This window comes from Fundulus heteroclitus, chromosome 20, assembly GCF_011125445.2.
Source record: "Fundulus heteroclitus isolate FHET01 chromosome 20, MU-UCD_Fhet_4.1, whole genome shotgun sequence".
Lineage (NCBI taxonomy): Eukaryota > Metazoa > Chordata > Actinopteri > Cyprinodontiformes > Fundulidae > Fundulus > Fundulus heteroclitus.
Window position 1 is genome coordinate 16,945,582 of NC_046380.1, and position 25,119 is coordinate 16,970,700.

Genomic DNA, 25,119 nt, shown 5'->3' on the forward strand with positions numbered 1-25,119 from the left:
TTGGTGTCATATTGTATTTGCAGAAAATATCCTGGCAATCTTTTCCAACAAACCATTTTTGTTGATTATTTTACTAATTGAAACTGTAATGAAACATTTAATATGCTAACTGAGGCCTGTATACTCTGAGATGGAGCAATTTGGCAATTTCTGCAAGCATTGCACAATCTGATCTTGGAATAAATTGTCTCAGATGTCTACTACTTTGAACGCAGGTTGTCTTCTTAAATGTTTTCCATTTGTTGATAATTTTTTCCAGTGAAAGATGGATTTCAAATTGTTTGGAAATGCCTTTATGTTAGTTCCCAGAATGATGGGATTGTATTCTCTGAGGTCAATGCCGATGCTTTCCCTCCTTGGCATTGTGGTATTTTCTAGACAAGAAAATCTCCAAATCTCTCACTTTGGCCGCACTTGTTGATTATGAATAAATTTTATTTCGCAACATCTGGTGACAATTTATATCTTCAATGCAATGGAAGCAAAAGGGACTTACTTTTCCCACTTTGGCTTTGCTAAGATCTATGTTTTTGAACACTTTAGGTTAGACCTTAAATAATTTAATCTTTTAAAGACCAGATCATTTATCCTTATCCTGATTTGTAAAAAGCATGAACTGAACAAGGAGGTACATTGTTTTGTTTTTTGTTTTTTTTTAGCATGCCTGTACAGGGGCAATTAAGCACCTAATTAAAGGAATTCTGCAAACTTTCTGCACTTGTAATTTAGCCTGTAGCCTCACATTTAGTCTTGCTATAATTTCTAACCAAACAATCACCTGAGTAAACATGGTTTGAGTAGTTTAAGGCGTTCATAAAATCCAAAACAAAGTAAAATACTGATCTAGCTGATCTTATAACAAGCGTCAGGTTACGGTCCTGTATTAAGTCAGAACATTGACTCCTATGGTTCTGCTCCCTAAACCAGAAAATGGCTGTTTGCGCTGACTTTACTTCCAACAGATTCCCGTCTCTTCTGTACATCGACGTATCTGTGTGCGCTGCAAGGTTAGAACCCCCAGTAGTCCTCCTCTCTGTGTGGTGTTTTGCTGACCCAGACTATAAGACAAATACGCGTGCCGCTACGGATCGATGGGTGCAGAAGCAGAAAAAGAAGCACAGGATGCCAAAAAGATGAAGGACTATCACCAGCTGGGACGGCTCTCTGTGCTCTAAGGTGAGGCGCTTTAAATTCATTTCCCCTCCCTGTATCTACTTCCCTCTCCCTGCACCGAGCAGAAACACACTGGTTAGACTGCTGGTGATGCTTAACGTTTGTATCTCCGGCACATCTCGGCACAGCAGCCTCTTCTGATGGCTTTGTAATGTGGTTATTCTAATCCGACACAGGCTGCCGGCTGTTTCCAATCGTACTCTGCCCCCGTTGCCTCGCCTTCCCCGTTCTATTTGTGATTTTTTGTTTTTGGTATACTGATATAATGGCGACAAGATGTCATATATCTGCCCGTGTGTACGTTAGCAGAACATGTCCCGTTGTTTATGTTTCCAAACCTGCTGTAGGGATTCCACAGTGGACTCCAGCTGCTCTCGTTTGGACAGCTCCTCCTCCCATCTGCAACACACAGCACAGATAGCAGAGGTGGTCACTTTTACTGCCGGATCCCGTCCCCCCTGAGGCCCAACGTATGGCTTAATGGTACTTTTGTGGAATAATACGCCCATCTCTGATTACAAAGCACCCCTGACAGTGTGGTATCACACCCACTGCCCCCTCTATTTCCATCCTTTTGTCCTCTTCCTCCTTTGTTGTCTTGGTTGCTGGTTCAATAAAAACTCAAAAAGGCAGAATGGAGCGCTGGCCTTTCCACAAACACAACAAACACGGCTCATGAATAGTGTTGGGACTCTTGAGTGACTGCAGGGTGGAGTGTTTCTGCTGCAGCGTGAATTCCTTCGTGCTCACAGGCTCAATTCATTCATCGTCACATCTGAGAGGGGGGACAGATATGCTTCTTGTTTGCTTTTGTTAAATTTCATTAAAGAGAATAAGATTTGTGCAAATTATCCATCCACCCTTCTTTCTATTGTCTATACTTATTCCTTACAGGGTCGTGGGGGCTGGTGCTTATCGCCAGCGGTCACTGATGCGGGGCACACGCTAGTCCAGCACAGGGCAACACACAGACACACAAGACAACCAACCATGCATATGCACACTCACACTTTAGAGAGATCGATTGTCCTTCCAGTCATGTTTTTGTTCATTGAAATTAAGTAGATATAAAAAAAATTCCATTATTTATTACATTATACTAGTCTAATGTATTTTGATTTTACCAAACTGTAGCTCACATCTTAAATTACAGGGTCATAAAATTTATAGGGAAAATACATTTCTAAAAGGACAATGCTGGGGTCTGTATGAGGTTTAGGCTAAATGTTAATTATAAGGAGACCATTTAGTGGTCCAGCACTTTAAGAATAAAAACATTTATTTTTTATATCTAAAAAAAAAAAAAACTTCTAAAGCAGAGTCAAGTCTTTTTTTATATATATATATATGTTACACCCAGTTCGATCAGGTGATGTTGTTGATCTTCTCAGTTGTTGTGAAATGAAGGTCAAATCCAGAGAAAACCGCTTTTATTAAAAAAGAAAGAAAAACAATTTGCCAGACCTTTGAAATGTATATACTGTATGTCGATATTTGTCCTTAAATGGGCTGTTTTAAAGATAAAATACTGAAAATCAGGTATGTCTGAAGCCATAAATACTGTGAAACCTTTATGATTTCTTTTTTTTTTATTAAATGCACACACTCCTATTACGAGCAGCGGCAGTGTCATGTTTCATGCCGCTGTGTGGGATAGATGAGTATCGTTAAAACAAGGTTTTGCTACTATTTTAAAACAAAGGCAAATTATTATCATTATTTACTATAACGTTAGCCTTTTATATGAACAATGAATGGGGTAAGAGTGTTAAGCATCACAAAAACAATTGTATAAATGGGAATTCCCAACTCTATGTAGTCTTCTAACTTAACTTTCAAAAGGCTGACAAGGACTATTTTCTCTGACAAGAATCAAAAGCTCAAAGGATAAAACACCCAGTTTACTGCAGGTCGCTCGGCCTTCCTGTTACCATATAAAAGTCTAGCTCTCTCTTGCTCTTTGAAAGTCTGAATGTACCGCAAACCTGTTGTACAAAACAGTTTCCTGTCAAGAAGGTTGACAACTTTGTGCTTTCTCTAAATTTACTTTTGAACACATCACTAAAACTGAATGTAAGTAACTTAATGTCTTCTTCCCTAACAGTGTACTAAGACTGCTGTTGTCAGTGTTTTTAGTATGGTGTGTAGACATAGTGAAAAAAGATTGGACTCTTGATTTTCCAATTGACGGACCCTCCAGCTAAGTTATTTCTTAGTGGAACTCTAGTGAAGACCAAATCTAAGTGTATACATGCTGATGTATACCACTAAGTCTATGAATCAGACTACCAAATGTTACCATTGCCGTCATAAGATTCTTCCACTGAGAAACAATTTCCCTTTTGGTAGCTCCTGGCAGTCCACAAAGGGGGGGAAATATTCAACCAATGCTAATAATAAAGCACCAGTGCCTCCGATAAGCTGCAAGCTATAATTAAATATAGAGTTCTGGTTTCCCCCTTATCTTCCCCTCTTGTCATATAACTGCTCTTCACCAAAGCAGCAGTAATTAAACAAAATTAGTAGCTAATTTCATTGTCTTCCCTGTGTATTGCTTGCAAACCCCAGAGGGCCCAGCCTTCTATATGAGGCAGGTTCCCCAACACATACTCATCTTACGCGTTATGAGACAGCAACCATGCTGATTCAGAAAGGCTTCCCAAAGGACAGTGTAGAGTTCAGAAAGAAGGAAAAGCTCATTAAAGTGTGTGAAGTGAAACCTCTGTATCAGAGAGCCATGTGAGGATGAGTCATTCTACGCCATAATAAGTGGGATTAAGATAAAAAAGGGGGGGGGGGGGGTTCTGAGTATGGGAGTTAGAAAAGCCTGGGTGAGGCAGTGGGAATTGTACGTCCTGTACATGCCAGAACATACATGTTTACCAGAGGAGAGCGGGAGAGAACGTAACATTACCATGGCTTTGCTTACCCACCGCCTTTGCCATGGGGGAGCATAAACGTAGCCTGAAGCTGGAACATGTGTCCCCAGAAATCCACTTCACCAACAAAACTCCGCTTTGTTCTCATTCAGAAGCCTCTGAATGTACACTGTCTAATTAGAAAGAAGTACTCCTTTGCAGGGATCGCCAACTTGCTCTCAGATTGAAAGCCTCGGTTCTAAATAAATGCTGGCAGCGGTCCCACGCTGTGTCCACACACAACCGCTCGGCCAGTCTGCTGCAGACCTCTGGCTGAGGTCACCGCAGTTCACAACTGCACCACCTCCTGCACAGACGCAGGCTCGTCACAGCATTTTCATCACTCGTGTTGTCACTCACCTGAACGGGAAGTGATAACGGTACGATACAATTAAATGCCCATCAGTGGGAAGGCTTAATCAACCATATGTTTGTCAAAGCTATTTATCCCATCTGTCAAATGGATTAGAGTCTGCTATGTTATTAAGGGAGTGAGTTTTTTTTTCCATGTTATTTGGAGTCAACAGAGTTAAGAAAGACTAAATTAAAACCACCAGGCATGTTTTAGCATTAAAATATAAAGGCTTTCTCTGTGTGGCTGCTCTTCCTTTACCTTTGGCAGGACTGAGTCAAAGCGGAAACACCAGGAGTCTCCTTACAAGGACAAAGACAGCAGGAGAGTCGGAGCCTGTGTCAGCGCTAAGATATTTGTTTACTGCCAAACAGAGTCTTTGAGATCTGTCTGAGATCAATTAAAATCTTACAGGTATGTGCAGCGCTGCGAAAAAGTATTTTCTCCACTGGTACTTTTCTTTTGATTTTGCTCTTTTGTCACCCTTGAATGTTTCACTTGTAAAATCTACATTTCAGAAAAAGATAACCTGAGTTAACACAGTACAGTTTTCAAATGATAATTTCAGTTATTAAAGGGGAAGAGCTATCCAAACCAACAAGGCTTGCCCCGTAAATCTAAAAACAGACTTGGCAGAAACAACTGCTTAATTGTTTACAATAACTGGCAATAGCATTTTTCTTTGCAGAATTGTTTTAAATCAGCTGCATCAAAGGGCTTTCCAGCATGAATGGCCTATTTGAGATCACACCACAGCATCTCAGTTAGATTTAAGTCTGGACTTTGACTAGGCTGCCCCCAAATCTTAATTTTATTTATTTATTTGTTTTTTTAAATATCCACAGGTGGAGTTGTTGGCAGGCTTTGGACCATTTTGCCTGCTTCATTACCTAAGGGCACTCTCCAAGAAAGCAACAATTATGGTTTCATCAATTATGGGAAGTTATCCAGGTTCGTAGGCAACAAAGCAGCACCAGACCATCACACTGTTGCTCTTTCTTCTGAATTGGTGTTATTTGCATGATGTAATGAGATAGACACCTTCAACAAAGTTTCCCTTTTGTGTCCAAAGGTTCCACTGAATCCCCCCCCCCCCCCCAGAGTGTTGATTGGATTGAAATAGATCATTTGAAAACTTATTTCTGTATTTACTCAGGATATCTTTGTTTCATATTCAGATTTGTTTGATGAGTTGAAACATTTAAGTGTGACCAAAAAAGTAAAAACATAAAATAAGAAGACAAAAAAAAACTTCTTTAAAGCACTATAACCATGGTCAGAAACCCATAAGGTTATTATGTTTTTATTTTTAGCAGCCAAATGAAAAAAATAAATCCAACAATGTCTAATCAGAATCAGAATCAGACATACTTTAATAATCCCAGAGGGAAATTACTTTTGTTACACGCTCCAGATATACAAACATTTATATATATATATATATATATATATATATATATATATATATATATATATATATATATATATATATATATATATATATATTTACAACATTCCACACAAAATTGAATGTTTCTCTATTAAATGTTTGGGAATCATTGATCACTTTTTTAAATATTTAATCCAGCTCTCAACCTGAAACATCCCTTTATGTTATCACAAGCCAGTTACAACACAGCAAGAGAAAGTGTCCCACACCCAACAGATCATTTCTCATATATACATTTTTATGAGTTTGACAATAATGTTACTTCCACTACCGCCCCTTTTGGAGCGTTTCTGGGAGTTACGTTCACACACAAGAGCCGCCTCGCTGTTTTCCCGTCACTCCGCCCGAGGACACAGATCGGCTTTAACACATCCTGTTAGCATCCAAATCTGATAATCTTCTCCATCTGGATTTTTTGATAACAGTGTGGACATGTCTGTGGCACGGACAATGATCTCTGACTGAGCCAAAATAGGAATAATTTGAAAGATCAAACATTTATCAGTTGAACCTCAAAAGGGTGGATATTTATCTTATGCAACAGGCAGTAAATACTTAAAAGAGCCTGAGGAAAACTTTGAGGCGTGGTTATGTGTAATACCACAAAGCGCATGTGGCTCATTGCTAGAAAAATCTGAAGCCAGACAACACCCTGTTTGAACTTTATGGTACTGTGGAAAGTTTGAGTCCATGAATCAGATGTCAAATTAAAAGCTGGGTAGGACTACACTAAACAATACCTGGTCCTGAGGCAATCTTTTTACTCCTAATTAATTTATGTGTCAGTACTTGAGTTTTTATGTTTATTTTTGCACTTGACACTCTGACGGTTCTGACTAAGTCAGGATGGTACAAATCTAACAACATATCTTAAAATTAATGAAAGTGAAACTTTAAACATTTTAAAATGGTGTTTTTAAATTATTCTTCAAAATGCTAGTAGTAGAAGAAAGTTCTGTAAATATAAAGTGAATCTGTCGTTTCAAATATTTTTCAACACAAAAGAAAAATGCGTAACCATTGTCCAAACATCCAAACCTATGGGGTAAGATAGCTTTCTAAATAGATTTGTACATAAAAGGATAGTTGTGTCCATATCAGTCAGAAGTTGTGCATAACAAACATTTGTAAACTTATAATAATTTAAATCACATTCAAAAGATACAACATACAGTTTAAATAGTTACAACTTCAATAACTAATAAATACAAATTTCAAGTTTAAATTTGTGCTTTACTCTTTATGAACACAAACAGCAGCGGCTGCTTGAGAATACGGATTTTTTCTTTGAGAATACGAATTCACAACAGTGGTCTGACGTCACGCTTTCCAAGGCTGGTTAATGGAGCACAGAGTGCGAAGATAGGAGCCGCGCATGCGCTCTTCAGACTGACCGTCTCTGAATGCACCGCGGCTGCAGATTCATTACAGACAGTGCAGAGCTCACAGTGGTAAGTTAAACATTCCCTTTTCTGCTGCTGCTGTTCTTCAAAAGTACGTTTTCAGATCGTTTGAGGCGAGAAAATTATACTTTTAAGCTTCCCTACGTGGCCTGTTTACAGAGTTAGTGCGTAATTTTAATAAAAAGTCCGACGTTGAGCGTCTGTGCCAACTGGTAGGTTTTTTAAGATTGACAGCCTATTTCCTACTTTTATCTTTAAAAAAACAACATTGAGGATGGTATTAAACATGTGATCACGTTGAAATTGTGACTATTTATCTGTAAATAATTAAAATGAAAACATAATTTTTATATATTAGTAACAGTAAAGGGAGTAGAGTTAAGCTACTTTGTCTAACCTTCACAGCATTGTTCATTAAGGAAAAGTTATTTCTGTCTGTCCACCTTTACAGTGATTAATCTATAAATTATGTGCAGTTAGTTCAGTTCATTCTTTCAGTGAAATGGTAGAAATACCAGAGAAGGGAAGCCATTTGTTACATTTACTACTATACATTTGACCCTTTCTTTCTTGAGAACTATAATAATCTGCATGTTAACCACATATAGTTTTATGGTGTGAAAAGGTGAGAATTGAAAAAAACAATTATGGTAACACTTGGCATTTTTTATTTACAGGAAGAAACAGAAACAAAATATGTGAGGATAAACACTTCTGTGCCAATCCTCCAAATATTTTTTAATGAAGGGGACCTGAAGCCAGCCTTCAGGCTAAGAAGGGCCACCATCGTCCTCCTCCTTTAGCTGCTGCCCATCAGAAGGTCCATGGATGGCCACAGGAGATAGAGGTGCTGGTGACCCTCTGCTGGCTGGCCTGTGGTGCATCCTATAGGGAAACAGCTTGCCAGTAAGATCTCTTACCTTCTTGTCCTTAAATAGAGCCAACAATGACACACAATTGATACATAGATTATATTAATTGGATAGACGATTAAGACATATCAGCATATTACCTAAATTACAAGTTAATTTTTTATTTGGTACAGGTCTAGTGGAGGCACGCTACAACAGGCACCACGCCAAGGTGAGAAAATCGTTGAGCGCGCCTTTGGTGGTCTGAAGACACGGTGGCGTTTCATCTTCTTAAGGGTGCTGGAGGTCCGCCCGACGTTTGCCCCAAAAGTAATCGCCGCCTGCTGCATCCTCCACAATATTTGTATAGAGGCAGGGGACCAGCTAGAAGTGGAGGTGGACCCAGAGGAGGATGACCATCCAGCGGCTGAAGACAGGAAGCTGCTCCAGTTGGCTGCATGTTTAAGTGAACATGACTACACCTGACCTAACGTAGATCAGTTTTAGTCATGTACACGTGCTGCTTCATTTCATTTTTTTCACCACCTGTAACAATACATAAAATAATCAGTGAATTAATTTCCATTCCAACTATTTTTAATTGTATGTTTGTAGGTGTTGTCTATTTGTATAAGATGTTAATAGAAGTTATTTGTTTTAAACCACATTAGTAACTGTTAATTTGTTGAATATGTTACACCTTCATTCTGTTCCAAAGTTAAAACATTTGTCTAAAATAAATGTTTTTTTTTCATATATTGTTACCATTGTTTTCTTTCCCACTTTCTCTTCTCAATTTTTCATGTCCTCACTCAGAGGAAACTCACTTAGGAAAAACATTTAAAGAATTTATTTATTTATAGATTTTATATTAGGGCTGGACAATATAGAAAAAAGCATATTGATAAAAAAAATGCATATTGATGGATAGATAATTATCAAAAAGATTTAAAACCTGGCTCTTATAATATTGCTAAATGACTTAATTTTAATATATCACACACAAACACTGAATCCCAAATAAATTCTTATTTACCCAACATTTTTAACCATAACTGATTTTTTTAAAAGAAAAATAACTCAACTTAAGAGACCTGGTTGATGTTATTAAATACTGACAAAGAATAAACTCAAGTGACCAGCGCTGTTAGAGAAAAACTTGCGTACCAGAACTTTATATCGCGGATCAAGAGTGGCGAGTTTGAAGCCAGGTTTTTCATGTCCATCACTATGAAGCATGTTACTGCATGCGTGATGTCCTTATGCCGCCAGGACGCTTTGTCATTTTATCACAAAGAAGGAAGCCCAGTTTAGTTGCTGTACCTGCTTTGTTTTGGAAGAACTTCCAGAAGATTCCTAAGAAGATGACGCGGAGCCGCGCGGGGCTAAAACGGCTCTCACTGCTGCGGTAGTGAGCGGCTTACGTGATGAAACAAGTTGGTTGCGTTACCAGACTTTGTTTTTACCGGTTCCTTGCAAGTTTTACAAATCACTGGTTTATTTCTTTCAGACTGGCGAACTAGTAAAACCCCGTTTTGGGACAATATCCCCCGCCGCTCCTTGCTGCGACATATTCACGTGCTCTGTGTTGTGGTTTGAGAGGGCGGCTCTTTGTGACGGCGTGCCTGGGTTCGCGATTACGATTGGTCCAGAGGAAGCAGTGACTGCAGCATCAACTAGGTTAAAAGGAAGAAAGGAAAACTGTTTGTATAACCAACTTTTACAGGGTTTCCCGCAGCGCTATCTTGGCAACATTCCAAAAAAAAAAAAAAAAAAAAGTGACGTTAACACGCGCTTTCGCGCGTGCGTGAATGGCATGGAGAAAACACATGGATACCCCCGCTCCGCGAGTCTGTCCGCGGAAAACGTGTCGTCCTCCCCCCCCCCCCGCCCCCCCCCCCCCCCCGCTACACGAGTCGGTCCGCGGAAAACGTGTCGTCGTCCCCCCCCCCCCCTGCTCCGCGAGTCGGTCCGTTCCCCCCCCCCCCCCCGCTACGCGAGTCGGTCCGCGGAAAACGTGTCGTCCACCCCCCCCCCCCCCCCCCCCTTTCTGCGAGCCGGTCCGCGGAAAACGTGTCGTCCAGCCCCCCCCCCCCCCTCCGCGAGTCGGTCCGCCTCGCATAAGCAAATTCCTGCGGGAAACACTGTTTTATCGATCCTTTTTTCCCCTTATTGTGCCACACGTCTTTCGACTGATATATATTGTTATTAAATTATCGTCCAGCCCTATTTTATATGATGCTGTCATTCTTGGGAGACATTTACAATTTATTCCAGCAATTATTGAGTTAATAAAGCAACACGCGTCAGCCTGATAAACACAAAACAAATAAATCACTCTTTTTTTTAAATTACGCACTAACTCTGTAAACAGGCCACGTAGGGAAGCTTAAAAGTATAATGTTCTCGCCTCAAACGATCTGAAAACGTACTTTTGAAGAACAGCAGCAGCAGAAAAGGGAGTGTTTAACTTACCACTGTGAGCTCTGCGCTGTCTGGAATGAAGCTGCAGCCGCGGTGCATTCAGAGACGGTCAGTCTGAAGAGCGCATGCGCGGCTCCTATCTTCGCACTCTGTGCTCCATTAACCAGCCTTGGAAAGCGTGACGTCAGACCACTGTTGTGAATTCGTATTCTCAAAGAAAAAATCCGTATTCTCAAGCAGCCGCTGCTGTTTGTGTTCATAAAGAGTAAAGCACAAATTTAAACTTGAAATTTGTATTTATTAGTTATTGAAGTTGTAACTATTTAAACTGTATGTTGTATCTTTTGAATGGGATTTAAATTATTATGAGTTTACAAATGTTTTTTATGCACAACTTCTGACTAATATGGACACAACTATCCTTTTATGTACAAGTTTATTATGGAACCGCTTTTACCCCATACAAACCATTCATATAAAAATTGTTTATACATAGTAAAAAGAAATAATTTGCAAGGGATCCCTTGGATTTTCTCAGGGTACTCTGAATTACTCCGATAATCCAAAATCATCCTTGTTATTTTAGAATAGAACAGAATTTATTGTCCTCACATTAAACAGTGAAAAATGGGTTAGAAGCTTTTGTTTGGCAGAGTGAATATCACACACATACATCCTTGTTTTAAACACTTACTGACGACCTTGACTTCCATTCATTTTGAACCCTTTCCAGGGTGTCTACAAGTATAAACAAGTTAAATTTAATACTTTTTAAGACCTTTTAATCCCACTTCTAAATGAAATTTAAGACCAAACGTACGATGGAAATACAAATCAAAATGACGCTTGAGTTTAAGAACATCGACTAAATGTGTGTAATGCGAAAAGACAAACATGTCATTGCAGTCCTAAATTATATTTATTACAATATTTTCAGAACATTTAGGTCCCATGAACAAATGCTTATAAAATCAAGTAAATATATAAAATACTGTTCCTTCAGAACAAAAATAAATAAAACATAAATAAATTACAATTTCAGCTGCTTTCAAAGTGCAAAGACATTTACATAATACAACTTGTGTGACAACAAGTAAGAGAGCTTTCTTAATAAACTTGTACATAAAAGGATAGTTGTGTCCATATTAGTCAGAAGTTGTGCATAACAAACATTTGTAAACTCATAATAATTTAAATTGTAAATTTCAAGTTTAAATTTGTGCTTTACTCTTTATGAACACAAACAGCAGCGGCTGCTTGAGAATACGGATTTTTTCTTTGAGAATACGAATTCACAACAGTGGTCTGACGTCACGGTCAGGCGAAGATAGGAGCCGCGCATGCGTTCTTCAGACTGACCGTCTCAGAATGCACCGCGGCTGCAGATTCATTCCAGACAGCGCAGTGTCTGATCCATGCTCCATTCTGGAAGGTGGCGGTAATGCACCTATAAGTTGTTTTCCGACTGCCATTAAAAACAAGAGAAGAAGAAGAACAAGAAGAAGAAGAAGAAGAAGAAGAAGAACAAGAAGAAGGCATCGCAGAGACCACAGTGGTAAGTTAAACATTCCCAGCAGCATATAAAATAGGGCTGGACGATAATTTAATAACAATATATATCAGTCGAAAGACTTGTGGCACAATAAGGGAAAAAAGGGTCGATAAAAGTTGGTTATAGAGACAGTTTTCCTTCCTTCCTTTTAACCTATATTAGTTGATGCTGCAGTCACTACTTCCTCTCAACCAATCGTAATCGCGGACCCAGGCACGCTGTCACAAAGCGCCGCCCTCTCAAACCACAACACAGAGCACGGGAATATGTCACAGCAAGGAGCGGCGGAGGAAATTGTCCCAAAACGGGGTTTAACTAGTTCGCCAGCCTGACAGAAATAAACCAGTGATTTGTAAAACTTGCAAGGAACCGGTAAAAACAAAGTCTGGTAACGCAACCAACTTGTTTCATCACGTAAGCCGCTCACTGCCGCAGCAGCTGCGAGCCGTTTAGCCCCGCGCTGCTCCGCGTCATCTTCTTAGGAATCTTCTGGAAGTTCTTCCAAAACAAAGCAGGTATAGCAGCTAAACTGGGCTCCCTTCTTTGTGATAAAATGACAAGCGTCCAAGCAGCATAAGGACATCACGCATGCAGTAACATGCCTTCATAGTGATGGACATGGGTGCAGTGAAAAACCTGGCTTCAACAATTACTTGCCACTCTTGATCCGTGATATAAAGTACGCAAGTTTTTCTCTAACAGCGCTGGTCACTTTAGTTTATTCTTTGTCAGTATTTAATAACATCACCCAGGTCTCTTAAGTTGAGTTATTTTTCTTTTAAAAAAAACAGTTATGGTTAAAAATGTTGGGTAGATAAGAATTTATTTGGGACTGAGTGTTTGTGTGTGATATATTAAAATCAAGTCATTTAGCAATATTATAAGAGCCAGGTTTTAAATCTTTTTGATAATTATCTATCCATCAATATGCATTTTTTTAATCAATATGCTTTTTTTTCTATAATGCCCAGCCCTAATGTAAAATCTATAAATAAATAAATTCTATAAATGTTTTTCCTAAGTGAGTTTCCTCTGAGTGAGGACACGAAGAATTGAGAAGAGGGAAAGAAAACAATAGTAACAATATATGAAAAAAAAAACAGATATTTATTTTAGACAAATGTTTTAACTTTGGAACAGAATGAAGGTGTAACATATTCAACAAATTAACAGTTACTAACGTGGTTTAAAACAAATAAATAACTTCTATTAACATATTTTACAAATAGACAACACCTACAAACATACAATTAAAAATAGTTGGAATGGAAATTAATTCACTGATTATTTTATGTATTTTTACAGGTGGTGAAAAAAATGAAATGAAGCAGCATGTGAACATGACTCCAACTGATCTACGTTAGGTCAGGTGTAGTCATGTTCACTTAAACATGCAGCCAACTGGAGCAGCTTCCTGTCTTCAGCCGCTGGATGGTCATCCTCCTCTGGGTCCACCTCCACTTCTAGCTGGTCCCCTGCCTCTATACAAATATTGTGGAGGATGCAGCAGGCGGCGATTACTTTTGGGGCAAACGTCGGGCGGACCTCCAGCACCCTAAAGAAGATGGAACGCCACCGTGTCTTCAGACCACCAAAGACACGCTCAATGATGTTTATCAGCCTTGGCGTGGTGCCTGTTGTAGCGTGCCTCCACCTGAACTGTACCAAATATAAAATTAACTTGTAATTTAGGTAATATGCTGATATGTCTTAATCTTCTATCCAATTTATATAATCTATGTATCAGTTGTGTGTCATTGTTGGCTCTATTTAAGGACAAGAAGGTAAGAGGTCTTACTGGCAAGCTGTTTTCCTATAGGATTCACCACAGGCCAGCCAGCAGAGGGTCACCAGCACCTCTATCTCCTGTGGCCATCCATGGACCTTCTGATGGGCAGCAGCTGAAGGAGGAGGACGATGGTGGCCCTTCTTAGCCTGAAGGCTGGTTTCAGGTCCCCTTCATTAAAAAATATTTGGAGGATTGGCACAGAGGTGTTTATACTCACATATTTTGTTTCTTTTTCTTCCTGTAAATAAAAAATGCCAAATGTTACCATAATTGTTTTTTCAATTCTCACCTTTTCACACCATAAAACTATATGTGGTTAACATGCAGATTGTTATAGTTCTCAAGAAAGAAAGTGTCAAATGTAACAAATGGCTTCCCTTCTCTGGTATTTCTACCATTTCACTGAAAGAATTAACTGAACTAACCGTAATCACGGTAAAGGTGGACAGACAGAAATAACTTTTCCTTAATGAACAATGCTGTGAAGGTTGGTAGGTGCAACAAAGTAGCTTAACTCTACTCCCTTTACTGTTACTAATATATACAAATTATGTTTTCATTTTAATTATTTACAGATAAATAGTCACAATTTCAACGTGATCACATGTTTAATACCATCCTCAATGTTGTTTTTTTTAAAGATAAAAGTAGGAAATAGGTTGTCAATCTTAAAAAACCTACCAGTTGGCACAGACGCTCAACGTCGGACTTTTTATTAAAATTACGCACTAACTCTGTAAACAGGCCACATAGGGAAGCTTAAAAGTATAATGTTCTCGCCTCAAACTACCTGAAAACGTACTTTTGAAGAACAGCAGCAGCAGAAAAGGGAGTGTTTAACTTACCACTGTGAGCTCTGCGCTGTCTGGAATGAAGCTGCAGCCGCGGTGCATTCAGAGACGGTCAGTCTGAAGAGCGCATGCGCGGCTCCTATCTTCGCACTCTGTGCTCCATTAACCAGCCTTGGAAACCGTGACGTCAGACCACTGTTGTGAATTTGTATTCTCAAAGAAAAAATCCGTATTCTCAAGCAGCCGCTGCTGTTTGTGTTCATAAAGAGTAAAGCACAAATTTAAACTTGAAATTTGTATTTATTAGTTATTGAAGTTGTAACTATTTACCCTGTATGTTATATCTTTTGAATACAATTTAAATTATTATGAGTTTACAAATGTTTGTTATGCACAACTTCTGACTAATATGGACACAACTATCCTTTTATGTACAAGTTTATTAAGAAAGCTCTCTTACCCCATAGATGCATATCTCGGCAGGGATGCACTTTTCGGGAAATAACACCGGCGGGCCGGCGGGGTTCGCGCACCGCTGCGGTTGCTGTCACGCATTTTTCCGGCCCGTCCACCGGGCGATTCACACAAACGCGTTTGGCAATTTAATACTTTTCAAGGCCTTATTTTGAGGAAAATAGATTTACGACTTTTTAAGACTTTTTAAGGACCCGCGGCCACCCTGCTTTCAATGGTCTTAACCTGACCCTTACCCTAAACCCAACCTTTACCAGTATATACCTAACCCTAAAACTAAACCCACCCTAACCCATAAACCCAAAAAAGTTTTCACTTTACATCAAAGGCCTCATTTTGGTGGTAAAATACGAAAAATATGTTCTCACTCAGCTGCAAGTACAATATATCTGCTGGGCAATATATCGAGGTGTTAAAAATATCGAGATTTTTTTCAAAAAGTATCAATTATGTTTTCTGTATTCCAGTAGGTTATCTTTCAGCCGTTTCTCTTTATCTCAAACTGCTTCATAAAGAATGTGCCTGTGACATATCTGGGATAAAGCTTTGATTCAGAGATGCCTTTTTATAATGATTTTATGAAAAGAAAAACATGTCGAGATGAATATCGTATATCGGCATTCAGACAAAAAATATCGAGAATATTTTTTTTTGGTCCATATCGTCCAGCCATAACAAATACGCACACACGCACGCATACACATATATAATAATACACAAAGTAAAAGACAAAACTGATGCTGATCATAAATGGTCCGTCCCTTTGACGGCTGCTACAATAGGCTCCAGCCTCAACACACCTTTCATCCTGTGAGGGAACCCTGAACAGGTTTAAACGTGTAAAAATAAGGAAAAGGCGGATGTATTTAGGTACTTGATACATCTAAGTAAACTCATATTTGTATTCTCAAAAAGTCTAATGTTACTCAATAGAAACTCAATAGAAAGTCAAGTAGAAAGAAAAGAGATTTACCAAAGCCAACTTCAGTGCTGTACAATAATCCTATTTAACAAACATTGTGTCAGACTTCTACAATTTATACAAGAACTCTAAAATAAACAACTCAGACAATATTATAATAGTTCCACTTTTCTTTTTGAAACTAGATTTTACAGGGTCATGCAAAGTTTCCATACACCTTGAGACTGATTGGGTGGATCTCTTCTTACCAATGACCAGATTTGTGGAATGCATGACAAAGAGCTGTGAAACACTGTTGCTTTAACATGACAAAAAAGAAAAAGCTCAAGGAGTGTAACTTAAATACATTCGCAAGGTGCTGTATCTTCTCTTTTAGCGTTTAATATTAATATGCTTCCCTTGTTATACATGTCTGGTAACAATTTATCAGAAATAAGTGTAAAAAGCAGAAATAGTAGACACATTGTCTCTAACCAGGCTTTTAAGAAAAAACTTTAAAACACTTTTATAACATTTTATAAGTTACATGGCAATTAATCTTTATGACAGGGAGTGTTCTTGACACAGGAAGTTAAAATGGATCTGGCAGCATCCAGGACAAATACTTGATGAAGTTTAGGCTGCCTGTATGAAATTTATGTCAGCTTTGATGAATGACGTCCAAGGTTGCAGGAAACATGTGTTTTCTCTCAGAGAACTCCATAGGTGTGTCTGAAATGTCTTCCCGATGACACCATGACTAACCTTACATTGGCTAAAACACCACTGGGGCTCGCTAACTGTGGCTTTCAAAGTGGAGCTTTCGGGGAAACACACATCTGCTGCACAGAGACGTAAAATAGGGATTAAATTATTCTTCCCTGGAGTAGGACCATAGTAGGTCATCGATTGACTGTCAGGATCCTGTAATCTATAGCCTCCCCCTGACTCCAGAGACACATGTGTAGCTCGCTAATGAAGCAGTCATGTGAAATGGATCAGACGGGGTAGGTGAAGCAGCTCAGGAGCCCACCGTCTGGCCACAAACGGGTCTGTGCCAAAGAGACAGCGTTTACAAAGTCAAAGCTCATTTGGTGTCTCTGTTCCTTTTCCCCGAATGGCACCGATAAGTATCCCTTAACCCGACCACACACCATAGCCCTTTATCACCACAGCTTCCTCCCATGGAAGGCAGTGTCTGATATGAAAGCAGATGAATTCCTGACTCACTCGGTCATGTAAACTGCGCACAGAGGATGATAATTCACTGACGGATTATTCTTCTGCTCTACGCCCTGCAAGGACAGACAGTCTTAAATATAACCCCCATAAAGCAGACATGAAACAGACAATAACAGCAGGAATTTTGGTGTTGCTACGTGACAACTGCCCCCCCACACTTGTCGCAGCAAATATATCTGGCACCTGTCACTGTTCGGCTGAAGGCTACTGGTTTAAAAAAAAATATATCATGACACATCATAGTTCATATTTTGGTCAAGACACTGATGGTGATTGTTTTTGGCTACTAAAGATATTAAAGACGTTAATATTTCTGTGTTGAATTCACCTCGATGATGGAATCAGCCTTACGAGAACCTTTCTTGCCACAGAAGGAAAATCCTGACTCGTTTTTCTTGAGCCAGGAACTTTCTGTTTTTAGCTTTTGTGTTCGTCGGTATTTAACAGCCTCTGAATATTTTTTTAAAACATGTTGGTTGGAGTGTAATAATTCAGACAATTAGCTGAGAGTCATGGCCGTAATGCTTGTTGTGTTGAGAAACAATTAGAAAGTGACAGGTAAAAGATTGCTCCTCTTAGTTTAAAGCTGCCGTGCGACTGGAAAAACCAACCATGCTGGATCTCCGTGCTGATAGTTGAACGTTTCATGTGTTAGGAACAAACGCTTGCCACATCATTTGATGGAAATGAAAATGATCAACCCACAGAGGGCCTAATCTGAAGTTACTGAGAAAGTGAAAGTGAAAAACTGATCCAGCAGGCTAGTCCAATTTGCTGTCATGTCATTGCAGCAACTCAAAAAATGGGGCTCAGAAGTTAGTATGGCTCCCAGCTGCTTGTATGCATGCCTGACAGCGTTGGGGCTCGCTCGTTATGTGATGGCGGATGGTCTCCTGGGGTATATCCTCCCAGATCCTGACCAGGGAATCGCTGAGGTCCTGGGCAGTCTGAGGAGCAAAGTGGTGGTGTCGGGTGGACCTAAGCATGATGTCCCAGAGACAATCAGTTGGATTTAGGTCAGGGGAGCATGGAGGTCAGTCAATGGTATCAATACCTTCACCCTTCAGGAAGTGCCTACATACTCTTGCCATATGAGGCTGGACATTATCATGAACCAGCAGGAACCAGGACCCACTGCACCAGCGAAGGGTCTAACCATGGGTTTCATCCCGATGCCTAGCGGCAGTCAGGGTCCCGTCATTTATCCTGTACAGGTCTGTCCAAGGAGAGGCCTCCCCAGATCAACCTATCTATCTTTAGTTGTTGTGAGCAATGTATTTGGGATGGATGGACAGATGATACGAAATAAAATGGAAGACATGTCACATAATGTAGAAGGTTTTTTTAGGGATGCACGATATATTGGCAATAACATTGATCTCTGCCATTTTTTAGCATGTCCAGTCCGTCCAGTAAGTAAAACTGGGCCGATATTTGCAACCAATGTTTATTTCCAGCTAGTTGGCCTTTGTGTCTGTGTTTCAAGAGGGAGAGAGGAAGGGGTTAGTCATGCAGTTTTTGTCCGGTCATGTGACAGTGACGCACCGCAGCCAGGATTGTGTTTTTTTTTAAATAAGGCAGAGATACAATGTCAGCCGTGTGTAAGTCTATATGTCACATTCAAAAGTTCAGTTAGCATAGTTTGCAGTAGGTACAAAATTGTATATAAATACATATATAGATACTATATATATATAGATTATATATATATATATATATATTATATATATATATATGTACTGTATTATATATATATATATCTAATATATATATATATATATATATATATATATGTATATATGTGTGTGTGTGTGTGTGTGATTAATATTGGTTATTGGTTATTGGACATAACCACAATATTAATATCAGATATTGGACCAAATTTTCGTATTGGTGCATCCCTAGTTTTCTTTCTTTATTTATTTATTGATAAAAAATTAGTAAATAATATTACTCAAAATAAATATGCAATTGGATTATGGTTGTTTCTAGTAAATCACCTGTGTGCTAAAATGTCTTACAAGCATGTTACAATTTCATTAAGGCAACAACACTGCAAATTATTAAACCAATGCCTACTTATGAACAGTATCTTCCAGTCATTTTGCATAAAGTAATTTACTAATGCTAATTTAGTAATGCTAAACTTGAGATACGTCTTGTTAGAAACACGTATGCAGCCAGCATACGTAAAAATGCACACCTAAAACATGACACTGATGAATGTGCTGTGTCTAAAAACATAGTTAAGGATGTTTTAGAAGCAGTATGGTTTAACAAATATAGCTTCTGTAAGCTCTGTTTGTGTCGCAGTGTTTGCTAACAGCTCCAAAATATTGCGTCCCCTAAGCTGCGTTAAACCCTGCCTCCAGGAAAAGACTTTTTATGAATTTCCAAATAAGTGGAGCTATCGATGCAGGTTCAGGCAAAACATCAGTACAAACTGCAACACAACAAGCCTCAGTTCATTTTTGCTGGGATGCAAATCCTGGTTCTGATGTTCAAAGCCATAAAGAAGCATTTAACGATCAGATGGTTTTGGTTGATCACGATGAGATCTCAGCTTCACACGAAACGGCCTAACAATGTTGCAACATGTCTAACCCTTATCTTTTCCAGACCTCAAAACATTACCAAACTAATTTTTTCCACTATTTGTGTGTGAGAGTTGCCTTTGCTTTCACTACAGAGATGAATTATGGCTCAACGTCCACAGCCACTTTTATTTTTTCCTGCCTGCTTTTAAAGAGGTGGCAAATAAGGTGTTCCCAAGTAATTACAAGCAGTTTAAAACTATTGGGTTTGACCTGGGAGTGCTGTCAGAAGATGGGATAATTACTTTTGATTGTTAGTATTGGCAGTTATCCTTCAAACTGCAGAGACACGCCATGGTGTTGCTCGAGTTTAAGCACCCAAACATAATTGTTTTTATAGCTATGATAGCTTGCAGTAACATGTTTTAGGGGTATACCTGACAGGCTTTCTGTCAACAGGCGTCTCATAATGAAATCAGAACACACAATTAGATAGGAGCTGTTTTTCTAATGCAACTGGTTGGTTATATGTTGCTGTTTTTTTTTTTTTTTTTTACTGTGAAGATGTCTAACATGAGAACCAAAGTGTTTGTGCGTTGCGTAGGCATGGACGAAGGGCCCGAACGCTTAAACTCATCAAACACATCCCACCACTGTACCATCAAGCTGCGATGCTGCACTGATTTAATTTATCCCCACCCATGTCACAGAACAGGAATAATAGCTTTCGGTCCCTGGCTGACTTAACACACACAAGGCGTTTAATTGCACTGCAAAGAGCAGCATAAACACTTTGCGGAGAGTAGCCAGCCGGGTGTCCTAAAAAAAAAACCTACCACGTTCAGCTCCGTGATTGGAAAAGGAGAAAAGACAAGTTGCATGCCAGGGGCCACATCTGGGTGGAGCTCCTACTGGGAGTGACGTTCCCGCAGAACACAAAGAAAGATTAAAGGGTGTTCGCTGCTGGCTGCCGCAAATCCTCTCTGCTTAGGGTGTGTGCAGTGAAGTTATGTGACACAATGGAGCCGAGAGACATGACTACGACAACAAATACCTATTTGTGACTCTGAGTACACACACCTGCGTCTTCATGTATCTTCATGTGCAACCTGCGCAAAACCAAAAGGGAAAGTCGCTAAGGGTCAAATCCCGAGATGAGACGGTTTCGTACGGGACGTAAAGAATAAAAAGTTACGCATCTCAAGACGTGAATAGAGGCTTTTTTTTACATGAGCTTTTATCAATGAGTACTTGTTTACTTGTCTGGTTTGCTCATTTTCTTTCTCTGATCGGACTGTGAACTAAATCTCTACAGTATACAGAGCCACAACGAGCACACAAAAGTTGGTTGAAGTTTATTGTCATATATTTTAATGAAACTAGTTGTATTTTAAGATCGGGGCACCGGGCGGTACAGAGTCAGATTTAACACCACCGTCAAGACTCTTGCATGCAAACTTCCCACCAAGCACAGTTATATATGACCCTGTTATGTGGATGGATGTGATTGTGTGTTTGGTTCATGAGTGTGAGGCGCCTGGCATACAAGCCTTTGAAATACAGAGGTTATTGAGCGTGTGTGCTGCGTCAGCACATATAAGCCCTAAGAATGGGGGCAAGAGCTTTTAAAACCAAACAGGTCTTAAAGGGAGGGCAAGACATTTTGTTACATTTGCAGATGTCGGTCGGCAATTAGAAAGACGCTTATGGATTTTTACTAAGTTTGCTTGCGAAAGGCTGCAAGACATCACAATAAAACCTCCAATTGTATTTCTTTACTTTATAGACAAGTGCATTTCTGGACTTTTAAGTATGGCAGCAGGCCACTGCTCTCAGCTGTATCAATACCCATGAATAATCAACCACATGTGCGCAGCAGCAACTCCGATCGCCGACCAACACGCAGAGGGAACTAGGAGGGCAAGGAAACAGAAGGGAAAATCACAAGAGATTCAATTTCCTTTGATTTGTTTCTTTTTCCCCCGGAGATGTTAATGTTGCTCAATTTTTTCTAGTCTCTGCACGACTATCTTCCATCCATGAAGAGACAGCACCAAATAAAATAAAGTCTCCTTTATATTATTTTTGCTCTTTTCTAAGCTGTTGGTGGGTCCCCAGACTACTGGGGATGGATTTAACAGACAACATGTTGTCTATACAAAGATCGTTTCTATTTTTTTTCTTCAATTATGACCAGCTTCCCTGTCCCTTCTGAACAAAAGCATCCCCACAGCAGGACGTTGCCTCAACCATGTTAAACAGTGGAGCTGGTGTGTTCAGTGCAGTGTTAGTATTTCACCACAGTTTTTTTTTGCACGGACGCTGAAAAAGCTCAACTCTAATCTCATTTAATAGATACACATTTTTCCACATATTTACAAAATTGTAGCTCAACTTCAAATGCTGTCTTTTAACAATGGCGTTAACCCAAACAATCCTCCTTAAAGGCCAGAATTCTGACGCGCACAACTAACAGCTGCCATGTCGACGAATTCTCCCTTCTGAGCAGTGGCTCTCTGCAGCTCCTCCAGCGGTATCATGGGCCTCAGTATTTATACGGAGATTAAATTACACACACAGGTGGACTCTGCTTACTAACTACTAGGGGTGTGACAGGATCTTGTTCCATGATATCATTAAGGGCTGTTGATTTGCTCTCAGCGTGTGAATTAGTTTGGTAAAGTAAGTTTAACTGATTATTATGGGTCTCATATGACAGAGGGGTATCAGCAAAAAGCTCTGTTACATCTATGTTTGAGTCTTTTTTCAAAGTTAGAATGCGAGTACTTTCTGTTTAGCTGCTCCAGTTTTACGTTGTTTTTGGGGTTTTTTGTCTGAATAGCTATGTGAAAAAAAAACTGATGATGAAAGGACAGACAAGATACTAAGCACTCTGAGAATATCACAACTAGCAGACTGCTTCTAATGATGCTTACGTTGTAAAAGATGTAACTACACACAACGAACACAAGAGACAAAACTCTGAATCCCAGAATGCACAGCATTTTCATGGCAGCTTTCAGAACTGTGGAGTCACGGTTGAAATCCCCATGGCTTCATAAAGTAACAAAACTACAGCAGCATGGTCTTTCTCTTTGCTCGCAGCTTTGCAGGCTGCATCGGGGAGAACATGCGTCTGAATGTCTTGATCTCACTGGTCGACCTAAAGACGGTATCTTCGAAAAAACCCTAAATAGGTAATCTGCTGTTTGTGTACCTGGTGACTGTAACCCAGCCAAAAGCATTTGCTGTTTGAGAACAGAAGGCACAAATTCATCCTTTTATCTATTGTTCTACAACAAAACGCCTCACCAGGCAGGTATTCGTTAAACAATAACTCACAGAGACTGAAAGCTGTGCGGCTATTAATTCCCGACAATTACTGTATGTGGTTTGTGCTCTTGTTAATTTTGATTGAAAGTAATAACTTTGTTAATAATTGCCTTTATCACTTATTGATAATTATTCATAGCCAAACAAACTTGACTTTTGCACAACTCAGTTTAGCTGAAATAAAAATAATGTGGTGCAAAAGGGAATTAGGTGTTTGTAATGAAGAAAGGCATGTTTAGATTCCCAATGTCATGAATAAACTCACAAAATTAAATTGCCTGAAGGTTTTCTTTGGATACTAATCAATGTGGGACTCACATAAACTACGAGGAGGAAACTGTAGTTCATGTTTATAAAGAAAACATCACACACTGCAGTCATGGTTCATTAGTAATCTTTTTAAAATGAAGCTACATGAAAAGGTTTACATTCCACTGAGAACTATCAAAATGTGAGAAAGTGATGATCGCACCAAAATGAACTCTTGTCTAATACTCTTGTCTAATCTGTTACTCGCTTGTGAAAGTAAAATCTGTTGTGCTCTTTTTAGCATTAGGACAACAATTCTTAATGCTACACTGCCAGACAGGACACACAAAAAAAGAAACAAAAAGAAGAAGAGGGTCTGTAAGCATAAATACAGCAGCTAGTGGAGCAAAACAACACAGAACAAAAACGAGAACAACCAAACAAGCGATATAGTCTCATCTGGAAGCCTCTGTCCCCAAGAACTGAGCGCTGCTTCTTTCCGTCCCGCCGTAATTCAGCAGCAGGAAGACGTTCACTTCAAGAGGCCCCAGTTGAGCGCTGCAGCTGCATGCCAGGACGCCGTACAGGCCTGGATGGATATCGGTGCCTCGGTGCTAGGTGACAGCTTAGAGAAAATCCCTTTCCTGAATAGACGGCCTGGATTATAAGAAGGGCAGTGGGAAAAACAACGGCTGCGTTGCACAGTTCTCTTCATCAGGGAGCACAATATTTGGAACACACTGTTGTCCTAAAAGCTTCAAAACTAGAGTTCACCTCAGTTTATGCGCACTTGCATCTTCCTATTTAGACCGACTTAAATCTTGCTGTAAAAAGGAGAAAGTCTGCCTCTAATCGCTGTTAAGGACATGAACAAAGATCAAAGCCCCTAAAAACGCTCCTCACGGAAATCTTATTGCATTGATCCGAAACACACACACACTAAATTCAGCTGCATGTGAATTATTTATGCAGGAACCAAAGGCCCGCAGACAGTTCTGGTTTGCCTGGTGTTCTGTAAGCTGCATGCCGTGATCCAACAGCACAACAGATTTATATACCTAAAGGCAGCAGAAGTTTAAACACGCCCCGTGGGTTTTTGTGTAAAAGTAAAAAAAGAAGTCAAAACTTTTTCCACACATAACATGACAGATGCCCTGTACGATACAGCTGAAAAACGGCGGTTTGAAGGCGAAAACAGATGCAATAACCTGGTTGCATACGTGTGCACACCCATAAACTAATACTTTGTTGAAGCAGCTTTTAAATAGGTTTGAGCATTCATTGTTCTTCGGGGTCTATTAGCATCCACGTTTTAGTGATAACTGCTCTCTTCGTGTGAGCCCACAGAATTTTGTTGAATTTAGCCCACTTCTTCCATTCCACGAAATGTTACTTTCTTCTTAAAGAAGTCCATCTTTTGTTGACTGGATAGTTGTTTGGAACTGCTATAACTAAAAAAGCAATCACTCTTCATTCCCGACCTTATGGCAGACACCAAAATGGCTTTGGGTCAAAACTGTCTGGTATTTAAAATTATTGAATTCATGCTGCTAATATAAAAAAAAACATCCTTTAGGAGAAAAGTAATCCCAGATCATGAGGCTTGCACCACCATGTTTCACTGTAGGCACATTGTTCTTTCAGTAATGTTTTGTGGGGGGTTATTTTATCGTTACCCTAAAA

The 25,119-nt window shown here is 39.5% G+C and overlaps 1 protein-coding gene across 8 annotated transcripts in view; it reads right to left on the reverse strand.

Annotated features, from left to right (window-relative positions):
- Positions 1-25,119, reverse strand: part of iffo2b (intermediate filament family orphan 2b) — a 58,831-nt gene that overhangs the window by 24,999 nt on the left and 8,713 nt on the right. For all 8 annotated transcript variants that reach the window (XM_036151419.1, XM_036151417.1, XM_036151420.1 and 5 more), the window contains exon 2: positions 1,512-1,572. In XM_036151419.1, coding sequence (XP_036007312.1) covers positions 1,512-1,572 — 61 coding nt within the window. The remainder of the gene's footprint in view (positions 1-1,511; positions 1,573-25,119) is intronic.